At 39.0% G+C, this 24721-nt stretch overlaps 2 protein-coding genes across 3 annotated transcripts; one reads left to right on the top strand and one right to left on the bottom strand.

The window, feature by feature from the left end:
* Positions 6514–14192, bottom strand: LOC109707671 (E3 ubiquitin protein ligase RIN2-like). Of its 2 annotated transcripts, none has more exons than XM_020229128.1 (13): positions 14012–14192; positions 13521–13841; positions 12477–12554; positions 11224–11310; positions 11002–11123; positions 9605–9701; positions 9172–9277; positions 8634–8791; positions 8391–8531; positions 8250–8317; positions 7279–7506; positions 6814–7174; positions 6514–6734 (listed from the first exon to the last, which is right to left on the bottom strand). In XM_020229128.1, exons 2-13 carry the CDS (start codon positions 13734–13736, stop codon positions 6675–6677), a joined length of 1722 nt encoding a protein of 573 aa, XP_020084717.1. In that variant the 5' UTR covers positions 13737–13841; positions 14012–14192; the 3' UTR covers positions 6514–6674. The 2 variants fall into 2 exon arrangements, with proteins under 2 accessions (XP_020084717.1, XP_020084718.1); XM_020229129.1 differs by having other exon boundaries at positions 8391–8528; positions 14012–14191.
* LOC109707568 (scarecrow-like protein 6) lies at positions 21447–24174 on the top strand. The gene has a single exon (XM_020228931.1). The coding sequence runs from the start codon at positions 21476–21478 to the stop codon at positions 23804–23806; it is 2331 nt and encodes a 776-aa protein (XP_020084520.1). The 5' UTR covers positions 21447–21475; the 3' UTR covers positions 23807–24174.

Below are 24721 nucleotides of genomic sequence, written 5' to 3'. Positions count from 1 at the left end.
GACCCATGCATGTAATCCTCATGAGAGCTACATAATCTTTCTTCTAAAAACCTACGTACACTAATTTCTCATTGTATGTATATGCATACATATGCAGAAGTGCATGCCTCTCCTAGCTATTTTTCTACCTGTTGTGAATAGATGGTCCTCCATGTGCCCTTGGATAGTCCATAGCTACTAGTTCTGCACCCGTCCTGCTCTCCTCTGAACCTATATGTTCTTCATTAGACTCAATTCCTAGCAACGATCTCTCTCGCTTCCTCAACAACCACACCTACATAACAACATGAATAGATCATATCATGTCATGACTCCTCCTTAATTTACATCTTTTGTAATCAAAGTACGTGCTAAATTTTGCACCATTGCGATTGCATGTTTATATATACACGTATCTATTGATGAATGCATGCAAGAATATTAATGTAGTGAATGTACCCACTCTTTTGACCATTTTCCTTTGCCACCCTCAACGAGGACACGATGCAGGAAATGGGTCATGACTCCATGACTCGTCCTTCTAAAACCAAGTACCATTCCCGGTGCATTTAACTGCCTAACAACTAATTAACTTTTTCCCCCCTAAGGAAAGAGAAATGAAGTCACTAATATATAAAAAACTTACTTTAATGTGGTTTCTTTGTGGGGAAACAACACGATAAGATGGCTCTAAACCCCCACATCCTGCAAATTCCATCACCATGAATTAATAATGAATCAATAGCTAGATGTAATGCTATAAACAGGATGCTTGTTAAGAGAATTCAAAGAAAAGCATTATCTTTGACTGTGAGGATTTGTCAAGGTGTGAAATTTTTGAAAACTTTCTTTCACTAGCTCAAACATTATATATTTATGATACAATGATGTGAACCAAGCCATAGCAAACACACAAAATGTATAGCTTGTATCATCCCACTGATGATGGTTCCCAAATATGATCCTCAAAAGAAAGCTGATCAAGCTCCTTAAATAGTAAAGTCCTATTGCCCCCTACTGCTTTTTATCTAGCTAGTATTAAGAGAGTATATAGAAAATTTAAGGTCCAAAACTTATAGGTGAAAGAAAGGCCGTAAGAGAAAAGGAGCAAGTTGCTTCAGTTGTGAGATGGAGGGTGAGTTCTAGGTCCAGCATAATCCACATGAAACCCTGGGTGCTCCCCGTGCTCCCGATGAGAAACCCTAACAACCGACGAGGTTCGAATGGCACCTGATGCTGCTCTTCTCTCCCCATCAACAGCCTCGCGCCGTTCCTCCGAGCCCTCCGGTCGTTCGATGGTTGCACCAGCTCGAATCTCATCAGTTTCGACTCCCTTCGACGAGGTTTCTATTGGCTTCACAGAGTCTAAACTCTCACGATCATGTCGCATCTTGGTATCATGCTGAACGATACAAGGATTGATAACAAATTAGCTAAATATCAAAATACCAAAAAAAAAGAAAGTAACGTCGACCTGAGTAGTTTTGAAAAGAATGGAGTGTTTAGCTACATGCACCAACCTTGCTTGAGTGAGGAAATGGTGTGCTCAAATCCTTCATATGACTATGTAGACGGCGCCCTTCGCATGAGCTAATGGATATGGATAGAAAGAGTATGAAGATGACAACAAGAGAGGACATGCTGGAGGCTTTGCTGAGGAACTTTTAGAGTACTCTTTAGGGCACTTTTTAGGGTTTGAGAAGGAACCTAGCTACCTTGTGAAACGATAACACTAAAATGTGTCTAAAGAAGCATGATATTGAGATGGAGTTGTGGATGTATTCTCCTCTAAAAGGACATGAAGAGATGTTGGGGGAGAAAGAGGAGGATGTGGAATCAATACACTTCCACCTCCCTTGCAATAGATAATGGAATGGAATGAGGGGAAAAAGATAAATTGAGAGGTTGTGTTGTGAATATATAAGGTGGAATGCTATAGGTCCTGGAGTGAAGCCCAAGATTCTTAAAACAGGCTTTTTGAGGGCTTTATGTCTCAATAGTGAAGCTGTGATTTGGGAAGTGGGGATTAGTGTCGGCTACAAGAAAGTGGAACCTAGCTAGGGCGAAGTCAATAAACAAAAGAAAACACAAGACCCCTTGTCGACTTTTAGTTGGAATTTTTTTTCTCCTTGTTTTTTTTTTTTTCTCCTAGTTGATTCACATTTCTAGCTAAGTTTATTTCTAAATGAAATAAATAAACCGGGTAGCGTGCTACCTATCTCTTCTTCTTCTTTTTCTCCTTGTTTCTTAAAAAAAAGAAGAAGGTATTAGTAGATTAAAAAAGTATGAGATGAAATAAATGGTTACAAGAATTTGCCGATGCATATTCCATAAGATCAGTCCCATCACACTGGTTAGAAAATTGCCAAATTATCTATTCTGATATTGATTATTTGTGAGATCACGAAAGTCCTAACGCATATTTGTCGAGGATACAGCATGCATGTCTACTAAAACTCATGAAGTACAAAACCTTCGGTCTTCTAATTTGGATCCAATTAGTAATATATCATTCATTTTGTTCTTCTATTAATATTCATTTCGTATGAGACTATGCTTCACAAATAAATTTTTTACGATAAACTGACAATATCTATTATAGTTGGCTAAGAGCTTAAAAGTTAATACTCGAAGTTTTAAGTTTAAAGTCTAGTTATTTTATATTTCTAGCTAAGACTATTTTGAAAAATAAACAAAGCAGATGCATAGCTTGCTTTCTCTCTCTCTCTCTCTCTCTCTCTCTCTCTCTCTCTCGAGAAAAAAAAAAAAAAAAAAAAAATCTCACAGTAACCAATTCAAATCAACTTTCTATATTCTAATGAGACGTCGAATGGACCACTTTCTATATTTCTGTCGGCATTCCTACGTATAGGTAATGCTTGATTCACACTCAATTAGTAAATGCATGAAATTACCAATGCTTTGGACAGACATCCCAATTAATGTCAAAATAGGTCAAATATATGTATATATATAGAGAGAGGGAGAGAGTCCGGCTGCAATACTATCAATAGCATCAAGCACTTGGTACTACCAAGTTTTCTACTATTAGATCTAATCCCTTTGACCATTCCACTCCTTAGATCATACTCCTCTACTAACCCACCCACTAAACCCTGAAGGACTACTATCATCTTAATCGCACATCCTTTCATCTAAGAGTCGAAAACTTAATAGCATCAAAGACTTGGTCTATTAATAGTATTGTAGCTTAATTTTATATTTATATATATATATATATATATATATATAGGGTCCGGCTACTATCCTATTAATAGGATTGGGACCCTTGTCCTATCAAGTCGATTTGAATGATCAAAACTTCAAATTGATAATCGGCACCGTTGAAGTTGATCTACACAATTAGAAATATTTAGAAACCAAATTTTGTAATATTTAAAAATCATTATCAAGTTCATCTTAAGAGTTGAAAAATGAACGGTCATAAATGAATAACCTACTTAAAACAGAGGTTAGACTTTCTTAGTTCGTAATCAGAGTTATCAAACATTATCTAAATAGTATAAAAAATTTTCTATCAAAAACTCAAGCAATTTGGATTGCTCTACACCGTTAAACAAGCAAACGGCTCATATAGGCCGTCAAAAATTGTTGATTTTACGACACTTTGATCACCATGTAAACCATTATCAAAATTTATGAAATTTAGTTTCTAGATATTTCAAATACTCTATATCAATTTCAACGGCTCCGATCATCGATTCGGAATCTCGATCATCAAGAACAACTTGATAGGACAAGTGCTTCTATCCTATTAATATGATAGTAACATTAGCCTATATATATATATATATATATATATATATATATGGATTGATATTTACAGAGATTGAAATGATTAATAGTACATATATATCACGAAAACTAAAATGAAGAAGCTATCAAAAGTTTTCTATTTGAGCTGAAACTTCTAAATTCAAATTGATTAGAAAAATTGGTAATTAAAGAATAAAAAGTTGTCAAACTTCTCGCTACAGAAGTTCTAATTAAGCCAAACAACGCTCTAAACAGTGAATTTAGATGTAAAGCTCCTCCAAATTGATATCATATTGTTTGTAAACAGAATCCAATAAATTGATAGACAAATATCACTATTTACTGATACCGTGATGCGGATTTAATAATTAGATATGATCAATATTTTTAATCAAATTATTTTTCTTAATAGCGCGTTTTCCTACCGGATGAGCTTGAATCCAAATGTGCTTCGAATTCAAATCCGGGCCGGGACGTACCTTTAGCGAGCGTGTTAGAGATATATGATATTGAAACTTGATTGATTAATTAATTATTCGTATAGTGCGATATTTTACGGACCGAAAATTTTCAAAATAAAAAGAATAATGAGTTTGGGCAGCGAAAACGAAGCTGTAGAATTAAGGCTTAATTTGATTATCGTAGGAGGGTGTGGCGAAGGACAAACACACCGTGCTCGCACGCATACCCGCACAAGCGTAGCGCGACGAACTATTAATTAATAAATAAATTAATCAATCAATCAGATGATAAAAATCAAGCGGCGCGAATTCCGAGGCAGAGTTTCTTCAACCGCACATGAATATCTTCTCCCGAAGTACACAGCAAGCAAGTGGCACCACCACCGTCGCTGTTGGCTGTTGCCTCCGTGGGCCCCACTCGTCCCAAGTCCACACACGTGCGACCCACCCAGCGGTGGTCTCTTCTCTCCTCTCCTCTCCTCTCCTCTCCTCTCCTCGCTTCCCTTTGTAGAGTCAAGAGATGGGCATGGGCCCCACGTGTCAACCTCATCATGCATAGAAGGTCCTTAATTCGGTGCTGAGAAACTATTTGCGTGGAACATCTGTCTATGGACCGACTAATAATAATCATAATGCACCGTTACTACATGAGCGAGCAAAATACACTTCTTTACCCCCCAAATTAATAAAAGAGTTATCGGGGACCTCTTTGATTTGATTTTTTCCGCAAGAAGTCAAAAGCATAAACCCCGAATAAAAGAGTTATCGTACAATATACGGTTTTATTAATTCTGTAGTTTGATTTTTTTCCTTTTTTTAACACTAATCAACTAAATAAAATACGACTAAGTTTAAAATTTTATCTAAAATATGAATAAAAAATCATATGATTTAAACCCCAAATTGGGCGCCGCATAAAGAGTTTGAGCTCCTGACCTTTTTGGTCCCGAGTGGTCCCACCACTCTAGCGTTTGACTCGGGCGTACTTAATTTCTACTTTTTTAGAAACGTAAATGCTAAAAAATGTTTAGAGAGAGGAGAGAGAGAGGGGGGGAGGGATGCAGACAGGTATGTTGTTGCTGTGCCGTTGAGGTCCGGTGGGACCCACGTGGAAACGACGGCGTGCGAACAGCAGGCAACGGCAACCGAGGTAGGGGTTAAGTTTGCGGTTGACGGGTTTCCGAGTTTCGACGAGCGGGTGTGGGGTGTGGGGGGTGGAGTGTGGGGAATGGGGGATGGGGAGGTGTCGGGTAAAGCGCTCGCGCGGAAGCGCGTGTCGCGGCGAGCAGGTCGCGTCGCTTCGCCTCCGTTGTCGGCACGGCGACTTCTCTCCCCCCACCCCCCACAACCCCTCGTGGTCGTGGAGAGCCGTGCTTGTTGTGCAGTGGATTGATCAAACGGTTTTCATATCCAACGGCGTCAGTTGAGGTCTCCCTTGGCTATTTTACAAGGGTAGTTATTCTATTTTTAGGAAAAGAGAATTTTTCTAAGGCAATTGATCAGTGTCGATTTATTTATTTATTTATTTATTTATTTGCTTCATTTCCAGGATAAATTCTGTCATTTGGCAATAACACCTTAACCACAGAAAGGACCTCAGCAGACGGGAGCAAACCCCAGATCCTCCGCTAACTACATAATGTTAAAGATGCAAATTCTGACCTAGTTACTTCTCTAATTAGTAACTGGCAAAGGTAGGCTTTCACACTGATTATGTGCTGAAAGTCCACCGCAAATCATCAACAATAATCAGCGCTCTCACACACACACCCACACGAACAGAGACACACACACACACACACACACACACACACACACACACACACACACACATATTTGGCATTGCTCACATTTTGTTTTCGTTTTCCTAAAGTTCTACATGGTCACAGGAATTTGGAACAATTTTCTCAATTTACACTATTCTCAAATTGTAAGATATTCCATATAACCCTATAGGCTCATCTTTCACCCAAAAAAAAAAAAGAAAAAACATAACGTAGTATTAATCTTAGGAAAAGACTACAAAAAGCAACAATAGTACAACTAAATAAGAATTTTCTCAATGCCTTTAACCATATAGAGCTTCTGGGAAAACCAAAACAAGAATCACAAAAAATGCGAAATGTGAACTAAATTGCAAACTAAAAAGGAAAAAAACAAGGGGGCTGCTTGACTAGTAATTAGTGATTATTCACATTCTGAAAGCTAACTGCAGATTTTAGTTGAATTATCTTCTGTCATATAATCTACATTTTCTATACAGAATCTGAATTACCAGGATCCGAACATGTAGGTAGGATTCCAAGAGCAAAACAAATGAAACAAATTTATTGCAGCGAATAAGAGTCGTTGACACCCAAGCTCACCTTTCTCAGCTGCTTCCTAGTATACATAGATTTCACTTACCTTCATTGCTATTAAAAGAGCACATTTATACACCATAACTGGATTCGGTTATTATTGCATCAGAAGAAGATTATTCACAGTAATGTTGATGTTGTTGGTTCTAAGTAAATCCTACAGCAGACAGACAATTCAGCATGTCAGTATCTTATTACTTTATCAATGACTCAAAATCAAACTATGAAAGGAGTACCTGAATGATTAGTTCATCAGGGATGTGCGGCAAAACCTCCCGTACTCTTTCAGCCATGGAAAGTACCTCCGTCATGTTTCCATTAGCGGGAGAAGTGCTTCTGAACCGCAGGCCAGAAGCACCTCTGTTGTATGCATGGGATGAAGATTGAGCCGCTGATGAACCTGCGGTAGAATGAGATGGCCATAGGTTCCAAGAAGAACCGCCTTGGGAATAATTCTCGCTCACAGAAGCCAACTGCCTCATCATCATTTGGACTCCACTAAGCCCAACTGAACGAATCGCACTGGATGAGCCGGCACCCTCCGTTCCAGAATTTGACCAAGATGGCACCCAGCCAGAATCAAGGCCAGCACCTCTACTGCACAGCCATGAGGAAAAGAAAATTTTGATGTTGTCAGTAAAGAAAGAGCCGTGACAATATTGTCCATTTCATAATGGTTTTATCCGAATGGTTTATCGAACCTCCAAACTGCATCAGAAGGATTCTGTTGCTGATCAGGAAATGCACCAACAGGCAGTGCGTGTCCGGGAATTCCTTGCTGGTTCAACCCCAAATTGAACTGCTCAGCAAGTTGCTGACCATCAGCAGCATCTTCCGCAATGGAGCCAGTGTGCCTCTGGGGAGCAGACAGAAAGAGAGGTCTCCGACATGTGGGACAAGAATAAACTTCTGTTAATCCCTGATCCAACCTGGAAATGACCACCCAAAAAACAGAAGGAAATAAGATAAAATTGTGAGAACACAAGATGCATGATCAACAAATTTCGATTTTCAGCAAAAAGTCAAGTGCTACAAGAATCCTAACACAATGTCTATAGAAACATGCTGACAGAAGAGTCAAACACCATGACAAAAGACGATTTTGAGACATGAGTTCCTGATGTTTCAAGGTGGAAAATAATATATTTTGAAACTTTAGTTGAAACTAACAAACAGAAAGCAAAAAACTGTTAGTTAGCTTCGGTACCTGATGAAATAGTTAAAAGAGAAATGGGACCAAAGACGAACAGATTAGTTATATTAATTTTTATATTTATCCAGTTATATGCAGTCATTTTAGATTCATACCTGAAATACACTTATCATACAGGCCACCTTTGGTAACTGACATAGGCCATCCAATGCATAGTAGATAAAGTTAAAAAACTTTCATGTACCTAATTAAGTCCTAAGATCATAAATGGGCTTTTAGAAAGAATCAATCATCATAGGACAATCCCACTAATGTATTAAAACCTACAATTGGGTTATTCACTATGATAATAAATGATCTAAATAATCACCATGACCACTAATTATTTACTGGTGCACGAAGAGAATATATTCAACCCAGAAAAAAATTTGCATCAATCATCATTAAGATCCAAAACCAAAAGAATCAACCTAAGCTGTCAAAAGAAACAGAATACTACAAGACGGGCATAGAACGTACCATGACCGCAAGCAAGCAAGATGAAAAAGGTGACTGCATGACAGCTTTTTAGCCCTAGCCATCGGCCCCTGTGATTTCAAAATCAGTTATCTGCCTCACAGATAGGCAACAAGAATTGGAAGACTTATGTGAATCACATACTCTGCAGATGGCGCATTCATCATTGTATGCACAAAGTTCTTCATACGAAGCATCAGGAAGCGCCCCATTTAGTGAACTTAGGGCCTTCCGTAACTTAATGTATGCTTTAATCCTCTTGAAAATTGCAGTTACGAGAGCCTGCTTATAGCTCAAAAGATAAAAGATAAAAGTTTTCAACAACAAAGCTTTACCACAAAGAATACAGTACTGAACGAAGTGTAAATATAATATTTATGCACTGACACGCAAGTTCAGAACAAGAACTGCATCGGCTAGATGAAACGCCATTCCTCGAAGCCACCAGATCATCAAATAATGACCTAGTGCCATTGACAGAGTCATCAAGTCAACAAGAAAACCGCAATTTCTGATAAGTATTCCCCTCCACTCATAAAGAGATCCTGGAATGAGAGAGTTTATTTAGGCAATAAAAAAAACGGAGCACATGAAATGAAAAATTCATGAACTATCTAACTTCTGCTAATGCTACACTATCCAAAAATAAGCATATTCTGTGTCTAATTCAAGTAGCAAACTATAAAACAATCCAAACACTTTTCACATGCAAAAGAATATCATCACTTCGGGCATCGTGATTGTTGATGCACATGAATAACTAAGCCTAATGATTTCCAGAGGCATCTAACGCATGCTTTTGCATAGGACAATATTTCTAGAACATGATCGGTACAACAAAACAACAAGCCATGATCCAGCCTTTCAATTTGACATTCTAAAGGAACATCATAAAGAAATGAAAAACATAGCAGCTTTTCGCTACCTGCTGCTTTTTTATAAGAAGCTTGGAAGTCAAAGAAATCAGCTCCACTGTCCATTGAATGACGTTGCCAAATCTCAAATAACTGAAAACCATGCACCATGATAGCCTACAAGAAACAATTAATGTCATAGTCAAGGATACAACTTCCCACAAATTTTAAGTGAAGGCACTTAATTTATTACTTGTTTTTAACTTCCCAGAGCATTAACCACACAGTTGACTGTGTAGAAATGTAACATTCAATAGATTTCATCTGTCGTTTGCAACTGAGGATATAAGAACAGTTTTCAATGACTTCCTATATAATACGAACAAGTTTTAGGCGCAGGGGGCAGCTTAATTATCTCTTATTTGAGCAGATACCTAGACATCGAGAGAAGCAGACAAACACCGTAACAAAAAACTGAAGATGCAGCAAACTCGGGTACAGTACCTGTAATGTCTCAAATGCAATACTGAGAGGCTCAAAGAACAGCAGCACAAACAAGGGAGAACTATAGGATCCATATATTGTAGTACAAAACTTCATCCTGAATGTTGGAAAGAAAAATTTTCTGTAAGAGTAGTGTTAGTAAACAATTTCTTAGTTTCTAACAAAAAGGACGCTTAAAGAATTGCAAAGAACTCAAAAATTTAAGATGGACGAGGGAAGTTTTGCAAGTCAAAAGATCACGTAGAGGATACCTATCAGTTTAACAGTAAATGAGTAAATGCATGTTGGTATCAGAAAAAAATTATGCGAACTATAGCAGTCAGCTAACTTTTAAAAAACATATGAGCTCATTCTTTGAGGAATTCTTTCATGAAAGCACTGAACCTGCTTGATACAGATCAATAAATGAAAAGACAATTTTCTGGGTAGGTCAGACATGTGATATGGATTTAAAAAAAAAAAAATCAAGACAACTGCCAGTTCCAAAAACATACAAAAGGAACCAAAAGGAATGGAACACATCTCAGATTAAGATGCATAAATTATTTTGCAGGGCCAGCACTAAGAAAAAAAAAAAGAAAAAAAGAGGAGCTCCTAAGATCCCACATTAGCAGATTAACCAAGTACAACAAAATAATAATCAAAGTTGCGTTGATAAACAAAGTAAAACCTAGTGAAAATGCCTTTGATATCTACCCTAAACAAAGAAAAAAAAATCCAGAAGAATAAACCAGCGAATAGAAAACTAGAAACAATAACAACTTCACACAACCTCGGAGCAGGGAACTGATCAGACCAAACTCTGCTATCAATCACTTCATTAATTCATCCATTCAGCATGAAACTGTAAATAGAAGTATGTCTTTGGACGGTAAACGCAAACACTGTTAAAGGAAGCATCTAATAAAAATAAAGTGTGGGTGGGTGGGCAGTTAAGAATGTGCAGCTAAGAGATCTCGTTCATCGATTACTTCACTCATAGGTGGGTGAGCTGTTAAGAATGTGCAGCTAAGATATCTTGTTCACCGATTACTTCACCCATGAAACACATACAAGGAATCAAGAATGACACGTGCCAGTAATCTCTTGACATCAATAGACTAAGTTTCTACAACATGAGACAAGCATCACATTAGATTGGATGTGCGCCGGCTACTTGGATTAACGGTATTCATATTGCAAGGCAAGCACAAACAGCGAATATATATTTCAAACTACCCTCATCAATAGCAATAGGTAGGGTGATTTAATAAGTTTTTTGCCACCATTACATCCAGTGACAAGTGAATTAAACGGATCAACATCTGAAAGTCGGCAGACTGTCAGAACAGATGAGTTAATTTCGAGATATTTCCAACTTCAATTAGCAATATGTTGAATCTTCTATGAGATATTACCATAGAAAATCAGCAGATAGAACCAGCAGCAAGGCAGAATAAACGCGCAGATATTTCATTGGTGTTGCAGTAGGGGAAGCATTTAACAGTTCAAGCCGATCTTTGGCCAGTGATTGAAACATCTGCAAATAAAAAAATCAGACAACTCAGAATTATCAGACAACGCAGAATTCTTACATACCAATGGAAATGACATAATAAGCCTTCGTTATTCTAAGTTACCTTTAGAGAACAAAGAAAGATCAGCCAAGTTGACCACAAAGACACTTGGACAACATTAGGTGGCACAACCAATGGAAGAAATGTTCCCTGTTGAAAATCAAGGTTAAAGTCAATTATGCTATGGGCTGTCACGGTAGCAATTGATGAGTGGTAGTGTTCACTTCACTATCTTATCTCCTATCTTAACTAGGACTACAAAGTTCAAACTAAATGACGGCAAGTAAACCAAAAAATGCCTGTTTCTTTTATGTATCATCTATAATAAAGTGAAATCAAATTTTCTAGGTAGAAACAGTGTTTGAAAAGGCGCGCCTCAGGCGCGTGCCTCAGCGCCTAGGCGCAAGGCCCGAGTCTCAATGCCTCAGGGAGTTAGGCGCGCGCCTCAAACGCTATATTTACGTTTAATGTGTCTACGGTGTGGGTTTTTGGGTTTTGAATTTCTTCAATATATTCTAAAATGTTAAGAAAGTTTTTTAAAAAAATTTCTAATTGAACGTTTTCTTTTCCTTTTCTCTTGATCGTTCTCTCTTCCACCCCCCAATGGCAATAAATAGCAGCGGCAAGAAGAAAGAAGCAGCAGCAAACACTTTAAAGCTGAAAGTTGAAACATAATTTTTTTTATTTTTAAGTTGAGAACATTTATGCATGCGATTTCTTTACATTTTTATGGTTATTTTGTTTTTGTATAGCTATTTTAGAATTTTTTAATATAAAACATCCATTTAAAACAGACTCGTTAAGAGTGTTTTATTTTTATTAGACATGCGCCTCGCCTTCTTGAGGCGCGCGCCTTGCGGTGCGCCTCGCGCCTAGGCTCCATAAAGCCTTTGCGCCTTTTTACGCCTTGCGCCTTTTCAAATACTGGGTAGAAAGTATGGAAGCAGCTGCCATCCCATATGAAACAAGATGGAATAAATACTTATCAGAAAAATATGATAGAACTATGGTTAATACGCCTCTGTGACCATGTCACCAATCACTTTTTGCTACGTTGTTAAATTAAGTCATCATGCAACAAATACTCAAGGCAGGAAGAATGGACAAAAGATAGAAACATAGCTGTTGGACTATTAATTATGGGCAATCTAGAATGATATTCAGCACATGCCTACCAGAAATTGTCTAGCAAAATTTTAAAAATAGGAGGCTAACAAAAAAGTGCACAAATTTTGAAGGACAAGAACTTGCATAAATCCCAAATACAATTAGAATACATAGCTACCAAATGCTGACAAATAAAACATGAGGATCACCTTGTAAATAACATAATTAATAATGCGTTCCAGCAGTTTTCGAGTTTCCGAAGGATGAAGCTGCACAAAGAATATACTCTGCACATGAGGGGAGAAAAAATAATTAGAAAAACTGTTGAGGAACCAAAAGGATGTTTCACTCCATCTAAACTTCAAAAAGAAGACTGTCCGCATGAATAGTCGTGCTGGTTCTTTCTGGCCTTTCATAGAGCCATCCTTCACTAAGGAAACTTTTGGCATCAATTTTCGAATGCCCTATTCAAAGTTGGCATTCTGTGCATTATTCATGATCAATTGTTTCATAGGGAGGTAGTTATAAACTGAGCTACCAAAGGTAGAAGCATGAATGGCTGAAACTTAATCTCCGAGGTAGAATGCATAGTGAAAGTGAGGAGAGGAATCCATCCTCTGCTCTCACAATATTATNTTTGGAAGCCGCATCATCAAAAACAACTTGGTAGCACGGAGCGCTCCGTGCTACCGATAGTATAGTAGCCTAGCTCTATATATATATATATATCATTAACAAATCAAAAGGACATTTTATAGTTTAAAAGGTTCCAGCTGATTGGCTGCAATGAAACGAAAATAATACAAATACAGCAACAGTATTTACAGCGAGAGGCTGTTTGGCTCTTCACTATGAAAATGCTCTTTAAATTTCATAATAATGTCTTGGTTTTCCTGAATAACTAAAAGAAAAGGGGTCTACTGATGTACAGTAAAGTAAAGTTACTTCAGAACGCAATTCGTTCCCGAAAATTACGATGGGATAAGAATTGTACACCGCGAAACATGATTACGCTTTTTAGGCTTTGTACAAACTAACTAGCACCAAAATCTGTACGAACATAAAGCAATAAGAAGGAAAATACTTGCCACCAATTATCAGCAGGCGAACCTGCACAACAAATTAACCAGCTATCCCAATGATAATAATCAACCAAATATCCTATATTTGTCATGCGAGATGTAATCAAGCAACAATACATTATGAATTCACCTCAAATTCAGCTACTATGGCAAAGATGTGGAGTAAAGTACCTTCAAGCAGAGAATGAGCAGAAAGAACAAATTGATCGCAAGATTGACCAACAAGGCGATGGTAACATGCGATCCCAAGAGGAGATCCAAGGGACGATCCGAGCTCGCCGCACCATCCCCCTTCAACCCATCAAGAAACGACACCGACCACCAAATCAACCCGACAACGCTCAACGACGTGGCCACGACCGACGTGTACAGGTAATTCACGGCCATCGCGACCAAATCGCAGCTCCCCCCCCGCAATCGACCGACCGAAAACACCAAACCCTAGCGCAATCGCTCATTCCCCTCTACTCACACCAACGCATTGCGATCAACCTATCTTACAATCAAATTCGAACAAATTAGCCCCAAAATTCATCAAACAAAAACAATACAATAAATCAAAAGCAAAACGAAAACCCGATAGCAAATTCATCGTTAAAAAAGTAAAAAAGAGGAAAAAGATTCTTCAACCCGACAGGAAGAAAGATCGACAGGAAACGTACCGAACGAGATCTAACGAAGCTTCGATTGCGTCCGAGGAGGAGTAGGGTTTGGGGCTCCCCCCCTCTCTCTCTCTCTCTCTCTCCTTCAATTTCTTTCCAGTTTCTCCCACTTTATTATCACATAAAAGAAAAGGGGAAACGATTTCAGAAGAAAACGAGGGTTTAGGAGATGATGACCAGAAAGAAAGAGTTAGGTTTCGCACGATGGGGAATAAATGGCGTCATAACGGCGGTTTGGGCCCCACCGTCATAATCACGTCTCACGGCGCGATTGGTCCCCGCCAAGTGCGTTGCGGTGCGCCGCGGAGCATTGTATTCTAGGGAGACCGGGACGACGAGGACCGTTCGTTGGATGGATGATGAGATGTGGGCCCCGGATGATGGACGGTCGCGATCAGGCGAGGTGGAGTCCCACTTCCCAATGGTTGGTGGAGCTTTAACGTCGCAAGGTAATATACAATAGCGATACAACGAAGACCAACCCAACCCACTTCGCCGTATAGATTGATTAATTCTGACTCGAACTCCGAAGGAGAAATTACCATTTTGATCTTATCTGTATCGCGGAAGGTCTGTTTCACCGAGAACGAAAAAAAAAATTGAATGAATTTGTATTTCGGTAAATTTTATTTTTTATAGTTTATTCTGTAATTTTTTTGAGAAAAAAAAAACTATCTATTTTATTTATTGAAATGATAAACTAGACTACAAAATGATGCATCTCGGGCCTCGAGGGCTTACCAAAAAAAAAAAAAAAAAAAATCCCGGTTAGCAGGGGATCTGCTTTGTTGAGAAAAGGTGTTTCCAAAACTTTGTCAAACTGCTTAATCTTGTGGACTGCTAGCAATGAGCCCGACTGCATCTTTCTAAACATTATATCGTTCCTAACCTTCCAAACTACCCATCAGCAGATTACTGCTTCAGTTAGTTTGTTATTCATAGTCTGCAAACCTATCCCACCCTTCCACCTATCCCATATGAAGTTAAAGTCGTCTCTTAGCTACACTAAAAGAAATTTGGTGAATGCGCACTGTGTGAACAAATAATCCGCAGTTTTCTCTTCAATCCTGTATTTATTTTGCAATTTTAATTTTACTACTTGTATTGTAGAAAGTAAATAACGTAGAGATTTAAATTCTCAATCATTAATATTTTATTATTTTGCTCTTTTTTTATTTTTTAGTAACTAACTCCGATTTTAGGTGGGTTGAACTTTAGTATAATATTTTGGAGCATGTGAGTTTCGACCGAAGATGAAATTATGTAAATTAAACAAACTGTACTGGGCATCTATGACTGAAAGCCACTTCATTCCAATCCACTTATAATATATTGCTTATGTGTTGATCGCATTATTATTAAACTCTAAAAGTTAAATTCTCAATCCTAAATACCATAATTATACTTCAATTCTAAATCTTAAAACTCTCGACGCATGAATGTGCCAACATAGGTACATGTAGTGAGGGACTCAAAATATTGTTCTAAAATTATTTTGTAATACATTGGATTTCACTAGATGAAATCAGTGAGTAAATATGACCATCATTGTCAAAATTTATTTTATGAAACATCAAATTCGATAGAGATTTAGATATATGAAATCAAGTGACTAAATGCGATCATCGTTGTCAAATAAGTTGATTGATATCTTATTAGTAGACTTTTTAGTCAAAAGTTTGATCCTTTATTTGCCCTCTTGCTAAAAAGAAAAGATTTTAATCACAGGTATTTTGGCGAGAAATGTACAGTTAAACAAGTACCTGAGGGGGAGTTTCCTGACTAGTTTAAAACGCAAAACAATTATAATGAACATATATTTTATTTTACTTTTTATACTGGATACAATAAATCATTGGAGACACAGATGTTGTGAATTGTGATGTCCCAAAAAGTTTTCAAGATTACTTAACCAGTATAGAACTATAAAGGGGCAATTGCTTATGTATTCCTGAAAAATTTCCGACTTTTCAATTTACTTCTCTTAGAAGGTTAATATTGAAAATATTCATTTTACATTCCAACCTATTTTTAATATACCCCTAGAGTTAAAATTTGTTAATAAACTATGTTATTTCTATAAAATTTTTATTTTACTTTTTCAAATATAACCTTCCATCATTACTGGCTTTCTTATTTGCCTTAAAGTTAGGGACACAAAAAGTATTTTGACTTTTGATCTTTTTCAATATACCCTTCTACCATCACCAATATTTCTTATTTGCCTTCAAGTTAAGGACAAAATTAGCATTTTAAATCTCAAAAACCACTCTATGTATAGTGGAACACATTCTTAATGAGGATTATTATTATACTTTGTTGTATTCTGGTTACTGGGCAATCCCATTAATACCTTATTAAAAATTATTTCTAGGAAAAAAAAAAAAAAACTTGTTATGACTTCTTCTTCTTCTTCTTCTTTTTTCCCTTTCCTGTGACCTTTGAATTCAAAGCAAGGAATTTCGCCGGGGGTCAAAAATTTACATAGCTACAAAATTAGCAAACCGCACTTACATATTTATTAGTGGGCATTCATGCCCGTGTCCGTTTAGAATAATAATAATAATAATAATAATTATTATTATTATTATTTATATTTCTATACTTTTATATTTATTTATTTATTTATTTATACATTTTTTTTTTTAAGTTGACATATGGTAACTTTTTCTTTATGGTTGAATGTGGGCTTCACCCTGAACCAGTTCCAGTCCTGCCTCTTTCTGTTTTTTTCACTGTTACTTTCGTTCATCAGCAAGATAAATCCCAATCATCATTGCTTTTTTTATTGTGGTTTTTTTTATTTTTTCTTTAATTATCTATCCGTCGCATCGCACAGGTTATTACGCTAGTAATAATAATAATAATTCGTGCATAGGGAGGAGGGAGACATGGGCGTTCAGGTGGAGCCTACAAACTTGTTAAAAAAAGGAAAAGCAAAAAAAACACTCTAGCAGAAAATTTTCTGGAAATAGAAAAAAATTCTACAGCCCAAGAAAGGTGAATGTTTTGGGGCCCGGCCCATTCTAAAGCCCATAGTTTGGGCCTTTGACCTTTCGCCCAAACCCCGTCATTCAAATGGTTGACAATGGAATTTGACTATTATTAGTGCGAACAATTTAATACGAAAAATTGTCTAAAAATAAGCTTAATTAGTATCTCACAGAGTACCATGGCAGATCAAGTGAACTGCGATGCGTATGAAATATGAAATATGAAATATGAAATAGTAGGCATGAGAATTCGAATCCGAGGCTCCACAAGTACTTGAAACCTGCCCAACCATTGTGTTATTCGGAAGAGAATAGAAGACATGCAATTAATCTAAGAATATAATAATCTGAATAACACAGTGATGAATATCTCAGAGAGTACCAGAGCAGGTCATTATGAGCGTAGGATTTAAATTTGATAGAATAAAATTCAATCTCGGATAGTAAACTAAAAAGTTTGTCGGATTTACTGATCAATTATTGATAGCAACAATAGCAACAATATGCTTAGGTGGAAACAAGACTGTAAGAGCTGAAGGAAAAGAGCCACAAGTTTTATTTAAAAAAAATTAATTTAGTCCCTTAAAATTAAAATTTATAATATTTTAATTCTTACTATAAAAAGTTTTTATGTAATTTTAAAAAGTTTAAGGGAACCATGACCATTGTGGATCTCTTAATGGTTTCATCCCTAATGATAAGACTATTTCTTGGTTATCTGTGGTACCGGTATGCGGTATATTTATGTTCTTTTTTTATAGTTGGTATGATACTTTGTGGATATTTTTCAGAAAAGAAATCTAAATTATTGGATCCAAATGTAATCACTTCACCGTTTCCGTTTGTGTACATAAGTGATTATTTTTTCATATTTGTATATATTAGCAACTGCCTCGTTTGGAGTGGACTTCTTTGTCCTTGTAACATGTTATGCACAAGCAAGGTGGGCAATAATAGGTGGCATGTTTCAACCTCTTGACATGCAATCGTACAATTCCTTGTGGTGCATTTTCATATACTTTTTTCTTTAAGATTGGAGGAGGAAAGAAGATGATGACACACTACTTCTTTTGTCGCAAAATAAGAACAATGAGAAGTTAGAGAAGAGAAAAGGCCAAAATGTAGCCAAAAAAAACAAAAAACAAAAAACCTCTTACAATAGACGGAATTAACATTACATACATGGATTAACGGATTAAGGTGGCCACTTTCTTAGTTAGCTATCACATGGGAGAAGGGATAAAGTATTGTATGCTAAGTGATAGTTCCAAAAATGATCTTCCTAAAAAAAAGGTGTGTTTTCGCATGTCTCCTACCTCCCCCCTCCGTAGCCTAAATTGAATTGGGCACCGACGAGCGAAAACAATAATAAGTTTGCTAATAATGTTTGGTAGGGGGGACAAGGCAATATTCCTGCGTATCATATATGCGGCGAAGACTCATGTCAGTGTTATAGTTGTATTGTTAGATTAATACTTGTGAGATTAACTTTCATAAGTAGATGTTAATTGCCTGTTCAATTTGGCTGCTTAATTAATTACCTTCTGAAATAGTCTTTTCATATATATGTTCTGAATAATACTAATTAAGTGAACATACATCGTCGAATCTTTTTTCGAAAACTATACTTAATTAGTTCCGTATCTATATATTAGTGTCATACATAAAATTAAGTAATTACAAGTTGCTTTCCATTTATTTTTCCTTCTAAGTCAGGTGGTTTTCTATATATGTTTTCTGAATTATATTTTTATTGAGAACTCCTAATAGCTATAAGTAATTGTGGAATGCTGTTCACTTCCTTTTTATAGTAAAAAACCAAAAAAAAAGATATAAAAAGAAAAACAATTGTATTAATGTTTAGTATTGATTTTTTTTTTTGTATGAAGGTAATTTATTTATTTTTTCCAACAATGCAACTTATACATTAGTTAATATAATTTAGTATGTTACCAATTGTATCTACCGTAGATTGCTAGAGACTTAGTAGTTGGTAGATCATTTGGAACTTACATTTGTTGGTTTTGACGTCTTCGATATTCATTTTAATTCACATTTCGATCATGAAATAAACAAACAGATTTCTTCAATTTATTTACAAATTTAATTTAATAAAAAAAAATTGAATTAGAGTAATCCATGACATCAACCAAAAAAGGTTCGGCACACACCTTTTTTTTTTATAAAAAATATAGAACTAATCTGAACAATCTGATCATTTGGAAATAACTAGTTAACTTTTAAAAATTTTAATTTCATATTTTTGTTTGATTTTACTTATTTATTAATTTTAAAAATTGTTATGTGGAGCTGATGCATGTGTACTTTTCTACATCACATATTTATTAGAAAAAAATTTTTTGTACACCCAAAAAAGGGTGTACATTTTACACTTGTAATTCTAGAGTTGATAAAAATTGAATTAGTTTTTAGTAAAATTTTTAAAAAATTGATATGACAAGAATAATCTTCGGATAAAGTCGGTGTGAGATATACATCCCATTTTAGGATGTACCTATAGTATTGCTCTATTTATTAATCATGTATCTTATTTTATTATTCAATTTTTAAAATTTGATGAATTATAATTTTTTTAGTTATTAAAAATATAAAGGTTCGATTAACAATATAAAGAGCATTTAGAAAAAAAAAAAATAATGGATAAATAAATAATTAAATATCTGGATACACTATAAAAATCAAAACTATTTAGAAAATTTAGTAATAGAATTAAAAATTTAAATACTAAACAGTTACTTTTAGATAATCTAAAGTTTAGATTAATTCAATTTCACACAAAAACAAAAACAAAAACAAAAACAAAAACAAAAAAACACGATAGCTACTAAATAGCGAACGACCGTGGAAGGCCTACTGGCCCACCGAAAATGGAGGGCCTCGATTGTCGAGCCCGTCCATCCAATCAAACAACGCCACGTCATCTACAAAACGACGAACGGTGTCTGAGACGGGACAGGTGATCTAGGCGAGGGCAAAGTACAAGGACGATAAATGGCCCGGTCAATGTATGTAATGACAACAGTGCCCCTGCCGCAACGAAATTACCAAATTACCCTTCGTCAGATCCGTACTTTTCACAGCTTTAAGGGGTAGCGCAGGAAAAATGGACCACAAACCCAAAAGAAAGGTCCATAAAAACCAACCCTGCGTTCCCATTGGCCCAAACGAATCACAACACGCAAATTTTTTTAAAAAAATTTATCACAAAATTAATTAACAATTTTCGTATCTATTTTTAATTTCTTTTCCGTATTTATTATTATTAAGTATAAGTATTGCTGGGTTCGTTATCTCCCAGAGCCTTTAATTCAAAAGTGGTACAAAAGATAGGCGGGTGTGAAATTACGGGACTCACCCCGGTGGTTCACGTGAGAAGCGAAGGGAAGTAGGGGTATTTCGGTCAATGGGTAAGTAATGATGGTGTATTTTGGGGCCTAACCAGCTTTTCCACTTTTGCGGCGATTTAATTATTGTATGGGAGTTGTGGACCAGGTCCACCACGTCATCATGAAGCGTCCTTTAAAAACTCTGCAGCGGCAATAAAATGGATGTCCACGGATGATGTGGCGGACCCGGTCCATGTCATAATTACACTCGGTTGACGGCCTTGCTGGCACAGTTGATGAAAACACAACCGAGGTAGAAAAATAAATAATATTTTAACGAAGTAAATAATAATTAGAAAGGGGGCAGGGGTAGCTGTAGGGTGGCAGCACGAGTAATTTGCAGGAAAAGGAAGGGTGAGCATGAAATCGAATACAAAACAGAAAAATGAAGAGAAATAAATTTTTTTTAAAAAAAACGAAGAGTATAGAGAAAAAAAAAAAAAAAAGGAGGAGGTTTTGTTAGGCTGACCACCCCCCCAACAAAAGAAAAACTGTGATACGGGAGCGTTACACCGAGTAATAATTTTCGCGGGAGGCGCTTTATCACTTTTTTATGTTGCACGCATCAGTAGAGAGAGAGAGAGAGAGAGAGGAGAGAGAAGGGAACAGAGAAAAGAGAGAAATTAGTAGAGAGAGAGAGAGAGAGGAATAGAAGAGTACAGCTAGGGCGCTGTTGCCCCTAACATATACTACCTCTTCCAACCTCTTCTGCAACCTCATCTAGAGAGAGAAAGGGAGCGATAAAAGGAAGAATTGAACCCAAAAGTTGTGAGGAGAGAGAGAAAGAGAGATGGGGGTGATGTGAGAGAAAATTGTAGGAGAGGAGGAGGAGGAGGAGGAGGAGGAAGAAGCAACCACCTTCATGTTCTTCTACTCTACTGTGTGATCGTAAGATGATGGTGATATAGGAGGAGGAGAAGTTAAAAAAGAAGAAAAAAGCAGAAGCCCTCCAAAATCTCTTCTTTATTTTTATTTTTATTTATTTATTTATTTATTTATTTTTTCTGTTTTCAGGGGGGCGGGGGGAGAGATTTCTTTTTGCTTGTATGAGGTGGTGGTATTAGATGAGGGAGTTGCCCTTCAATGCCCAGGAGGGGAAGGAGGGGTCCTCGGGCGTATTAGTGGCACAACAGCAGGAGCAGCAGCAGCAGCAGCAGCAACAGCAAGTAGAAGAAGACCAAGCAGCCTTATTTTGGCCCGGTGTGCGTACCAGTCTCAGTGGGGGTGGGGGGAATAGTAATAGTAATAGTAATACTAGTAATAATAATAATAATAATACTAGTAACAATACTAGTAGTAAGAGGCAAAAGAGCAGCGGGGTTGAGGAAGGGTTAGAGCCCCGCTCGGTTCTGGATCAAAGGAGGAGCCCCAGCCCACCCACCTCCTCCTCCACGCTGTCTTCCTCCCTGGGCGGCGGCGGCGGCGGCGGCGGCGGCGGCTGCTCTTCCGACATTGCCGGTGTGGCGGCGGTCTCCGGAAACAACCCCTCCACCCCCAAATGGGACGTAGCCGGCGGCATCCACCAGAGGAGGGATGAGTGGGCGGCCGCCGAGCTCCAGCCCATCGCGGCGGGGCTGGAGATGGCGGGCTTCATCGGGGCCGGAGAGAAGTGCGCGGGGATCATCGGGGTCGACGAGTGGGACGCGATGCTGTCGGAGTCCGCGGCCTCGCCGGCCCACGAGCAGTCCTTCCTCCGCTGGATCATGGGCGAGGCCGACGACCCCGCCGCCCTCGGCATCACCAGGCAGCAGCAGCAGCAGCAGCAGCCGCCGCAGCCGCCGCCGCTGATTTCTCAGCTCGTTGGCGCGGAATTCGACAGCGGCGCCAATGTCGGCCTGGGCTTCGGCATCCCCGATCTCGACGCCGTCGGAGCAGGCGGAATTGCCTCCGCCGCCGCTGCAATTAGCCCTCTGTCTTTGTCCTCCGAGGTCACTTCGGCCGGTGGGCTTTCACTTTCCAGCAACACCGCCAACAGCAACAAGGTCTCTAATCCTAATTCTAATTTCGCGACCCACCACAGCGGCAATCTCCTCAACCCCCTCCTCCTCTCCCCGCCCCCGCCCACGCAGCCGCAGCCGCCGCCTTCGCAACTGCCGCTGCCGCAGGGGTTATTCTTCCCGGAGCCGCCCATGGAGGAGAAGCCGCAGCTTCTGGGGGCGCCGAGCTTCCTGCTCAACCAGCACCAGCAGCAGCAGCAGCAGCAGCAGCAGCAGGCGGTGGCGGACCAGCTCTTCGAGGCCGCCAGGATAGTCGAGACCGGGGATCACGTCGGCGCGCGTGGGATATTGGCGCGGCTCAATCAACAGCTCCCTTCCGCCATGGGGAAGCCCCCCCTCCTCCGCTCGGCCTACTACTTCAAACAAGCGCTCAATCACATCCTCGCCGATCCTGCCACCACCCCCTTCGCTCCGGCCTCCTCGCCGTCTTCGGGCCCCCACAGGAGCGCCTTCTCCACCCCACTGGCCACCCCCCACGACGTCGCCTTCAAGCTCGCAGCTTACAAGGAATTCTCCGAGGTCTCCCCCGTGCTCCAGTTTGCCAACTTCACCGCCACCCAGGCCTTGCTCGAAGAGCTCGGCCCCTCCGCCGACCGCATCCACATCATTGATTTCGACATCGGCGTCGGCGGGCAGTGGTCCTCGTTCATGCAGGAACTTGCCCAGAGCCGCCGCTGCACCACTTCCGCATCTGCATCCGGAGCTGCTGCTGCTGCTGCCGCCGTCGGCGCTGCTCCCTTACTTAAACTCACAGCCTTTGTCTCCCCTTCCTCCTACCACCCTCTGGAACTCCACCTCACCCGCGACAACCTCACCCACTTTGCGGCCGAACTCCAGATCCCCTTCGAATTCAACATCCTCCCGCTCGATTCCTTCGATCCTGCGGAACTACTTTCCATGGGGAAAGAAGCCATCGCCGTGAACCTTCCTATCGGGTGCGGGCACGGCCACGCATTCCCCACCCTCCTCCGCCTCGTGAAGCAACTCTTCCCTAAAATTGTAATCTCAATAGACCACAGCTCCGACCGCGGCGAGCTGCCGTTTGGCCAGCACTTCTTCCAGGCATTCCAATCCTGTTTGTTCCTCCTAGACTCCATCGACTCCTCGGGCATTAGCACAGAAATAACCAACAGGATCGAACACTTCTTGCTCCAGCCGAGGATCGAAAGGGCCATCATCGGCCGCCACTCTACCGCCAGCAAGATGATGCCCTGGAGAACACTCTTCACGTCAGCAGGGTTCGTGCCGGTGCATTTCAGCAACTTCGCAGAGACGCAGGCGGAGTGCCTGCTGAAGAGGGTGCAGGTGAGGGGATTCCACGTGGAGAAGCGCCAGTCGTCGCTCTCCCTCTATTGGCAGCGGGGGGAGCTCATTTCCGTGTCGGCGTGGAGGTGTTGACGAGCTTTTTCCTCTCCGGCTCTACTCCAGCAGGCATGTTACTTTACACCTCTTGTGCTGCATTATCTTAGCAGAAGCTGCGCCACTTAATGTTGCCTATATTGGATTAGGTCTAATGGATTGTAAACTCCGTGATTGTTCTATGATGGTTAACCTGTTTTTGTCGTCTAATTGGTTGTTTCTGTGCTTTTTTCTCTACTCAAACATCAAGTGTTTCTGGATATATTGTTTCTGAGTAGAGAATATTTTGCTCATTTGAAGGTCTGGTACAGTATTACCGTATGCTCTTGATGGTTCTTCCCCAGGTATCTGTATGCTGTATTAATGTTCTGTTTCGAGCAATTAATCGCCGAGCAAATTTTAGTCAACACTAACTTTACGAAGGTAAGTAGTTTACAGAGTAGCTAAAGGTTTAAGTTATTAATGTGAGTTAAAGATCTTTTTGCTGGTTGGTCAGCTAGAATTGTTGTATGTCGCTAGTACCATATATGCTACATGATCTTACTTGATATGATGGTTCTCCTTAGTTTCTTGCAACTGTCTGTCTAACACTCGTGCGACCAACTAGTCAATTGCTAATTTTCGGAAGGCAAAATCATAAATGCAGATACCAAATCAGCAGATTTATGTTCACCAATAACCTTAATGATGTACTAATGTACTTTACACAGTAACCTTTCATTTGTGGATGATATGCACCATTCATCATGAGACAATCATTTTTGACATGAGCTAGTCTTGTATAAAACCGAGGGAAAAAAATGTCTAGAACTGGATTAGATTGCTTGATATCTACAACTGGCATGTCATGGAAAATACTGAATGTGGGATTCATTGTTCATTGACGACTTCCTATTCTATGCGAAGAGTAACGAAATTGAAATTAAGGTGATATCTGTTTTTCTATCGGGAAAA

Source organism: Ananas comosus, linkage group 3 (genome assembly GCF_001540865.1).
Source record: "Ananas comosus cultivar F153 linkage group 3, ASM154086v1, whole genome shotgun sequence".
Lineage (NCBI taxonomy): Eukaryota > Viridiplantae > Streptophyta > Magnoliopsida > Poales > Bromeliaceae > Ananas > Ananas comosus.
Note: the sequence above shows the minus strand (reverse complement) of the source record. Positions and strands in the feature narration are given on the sequence as shown.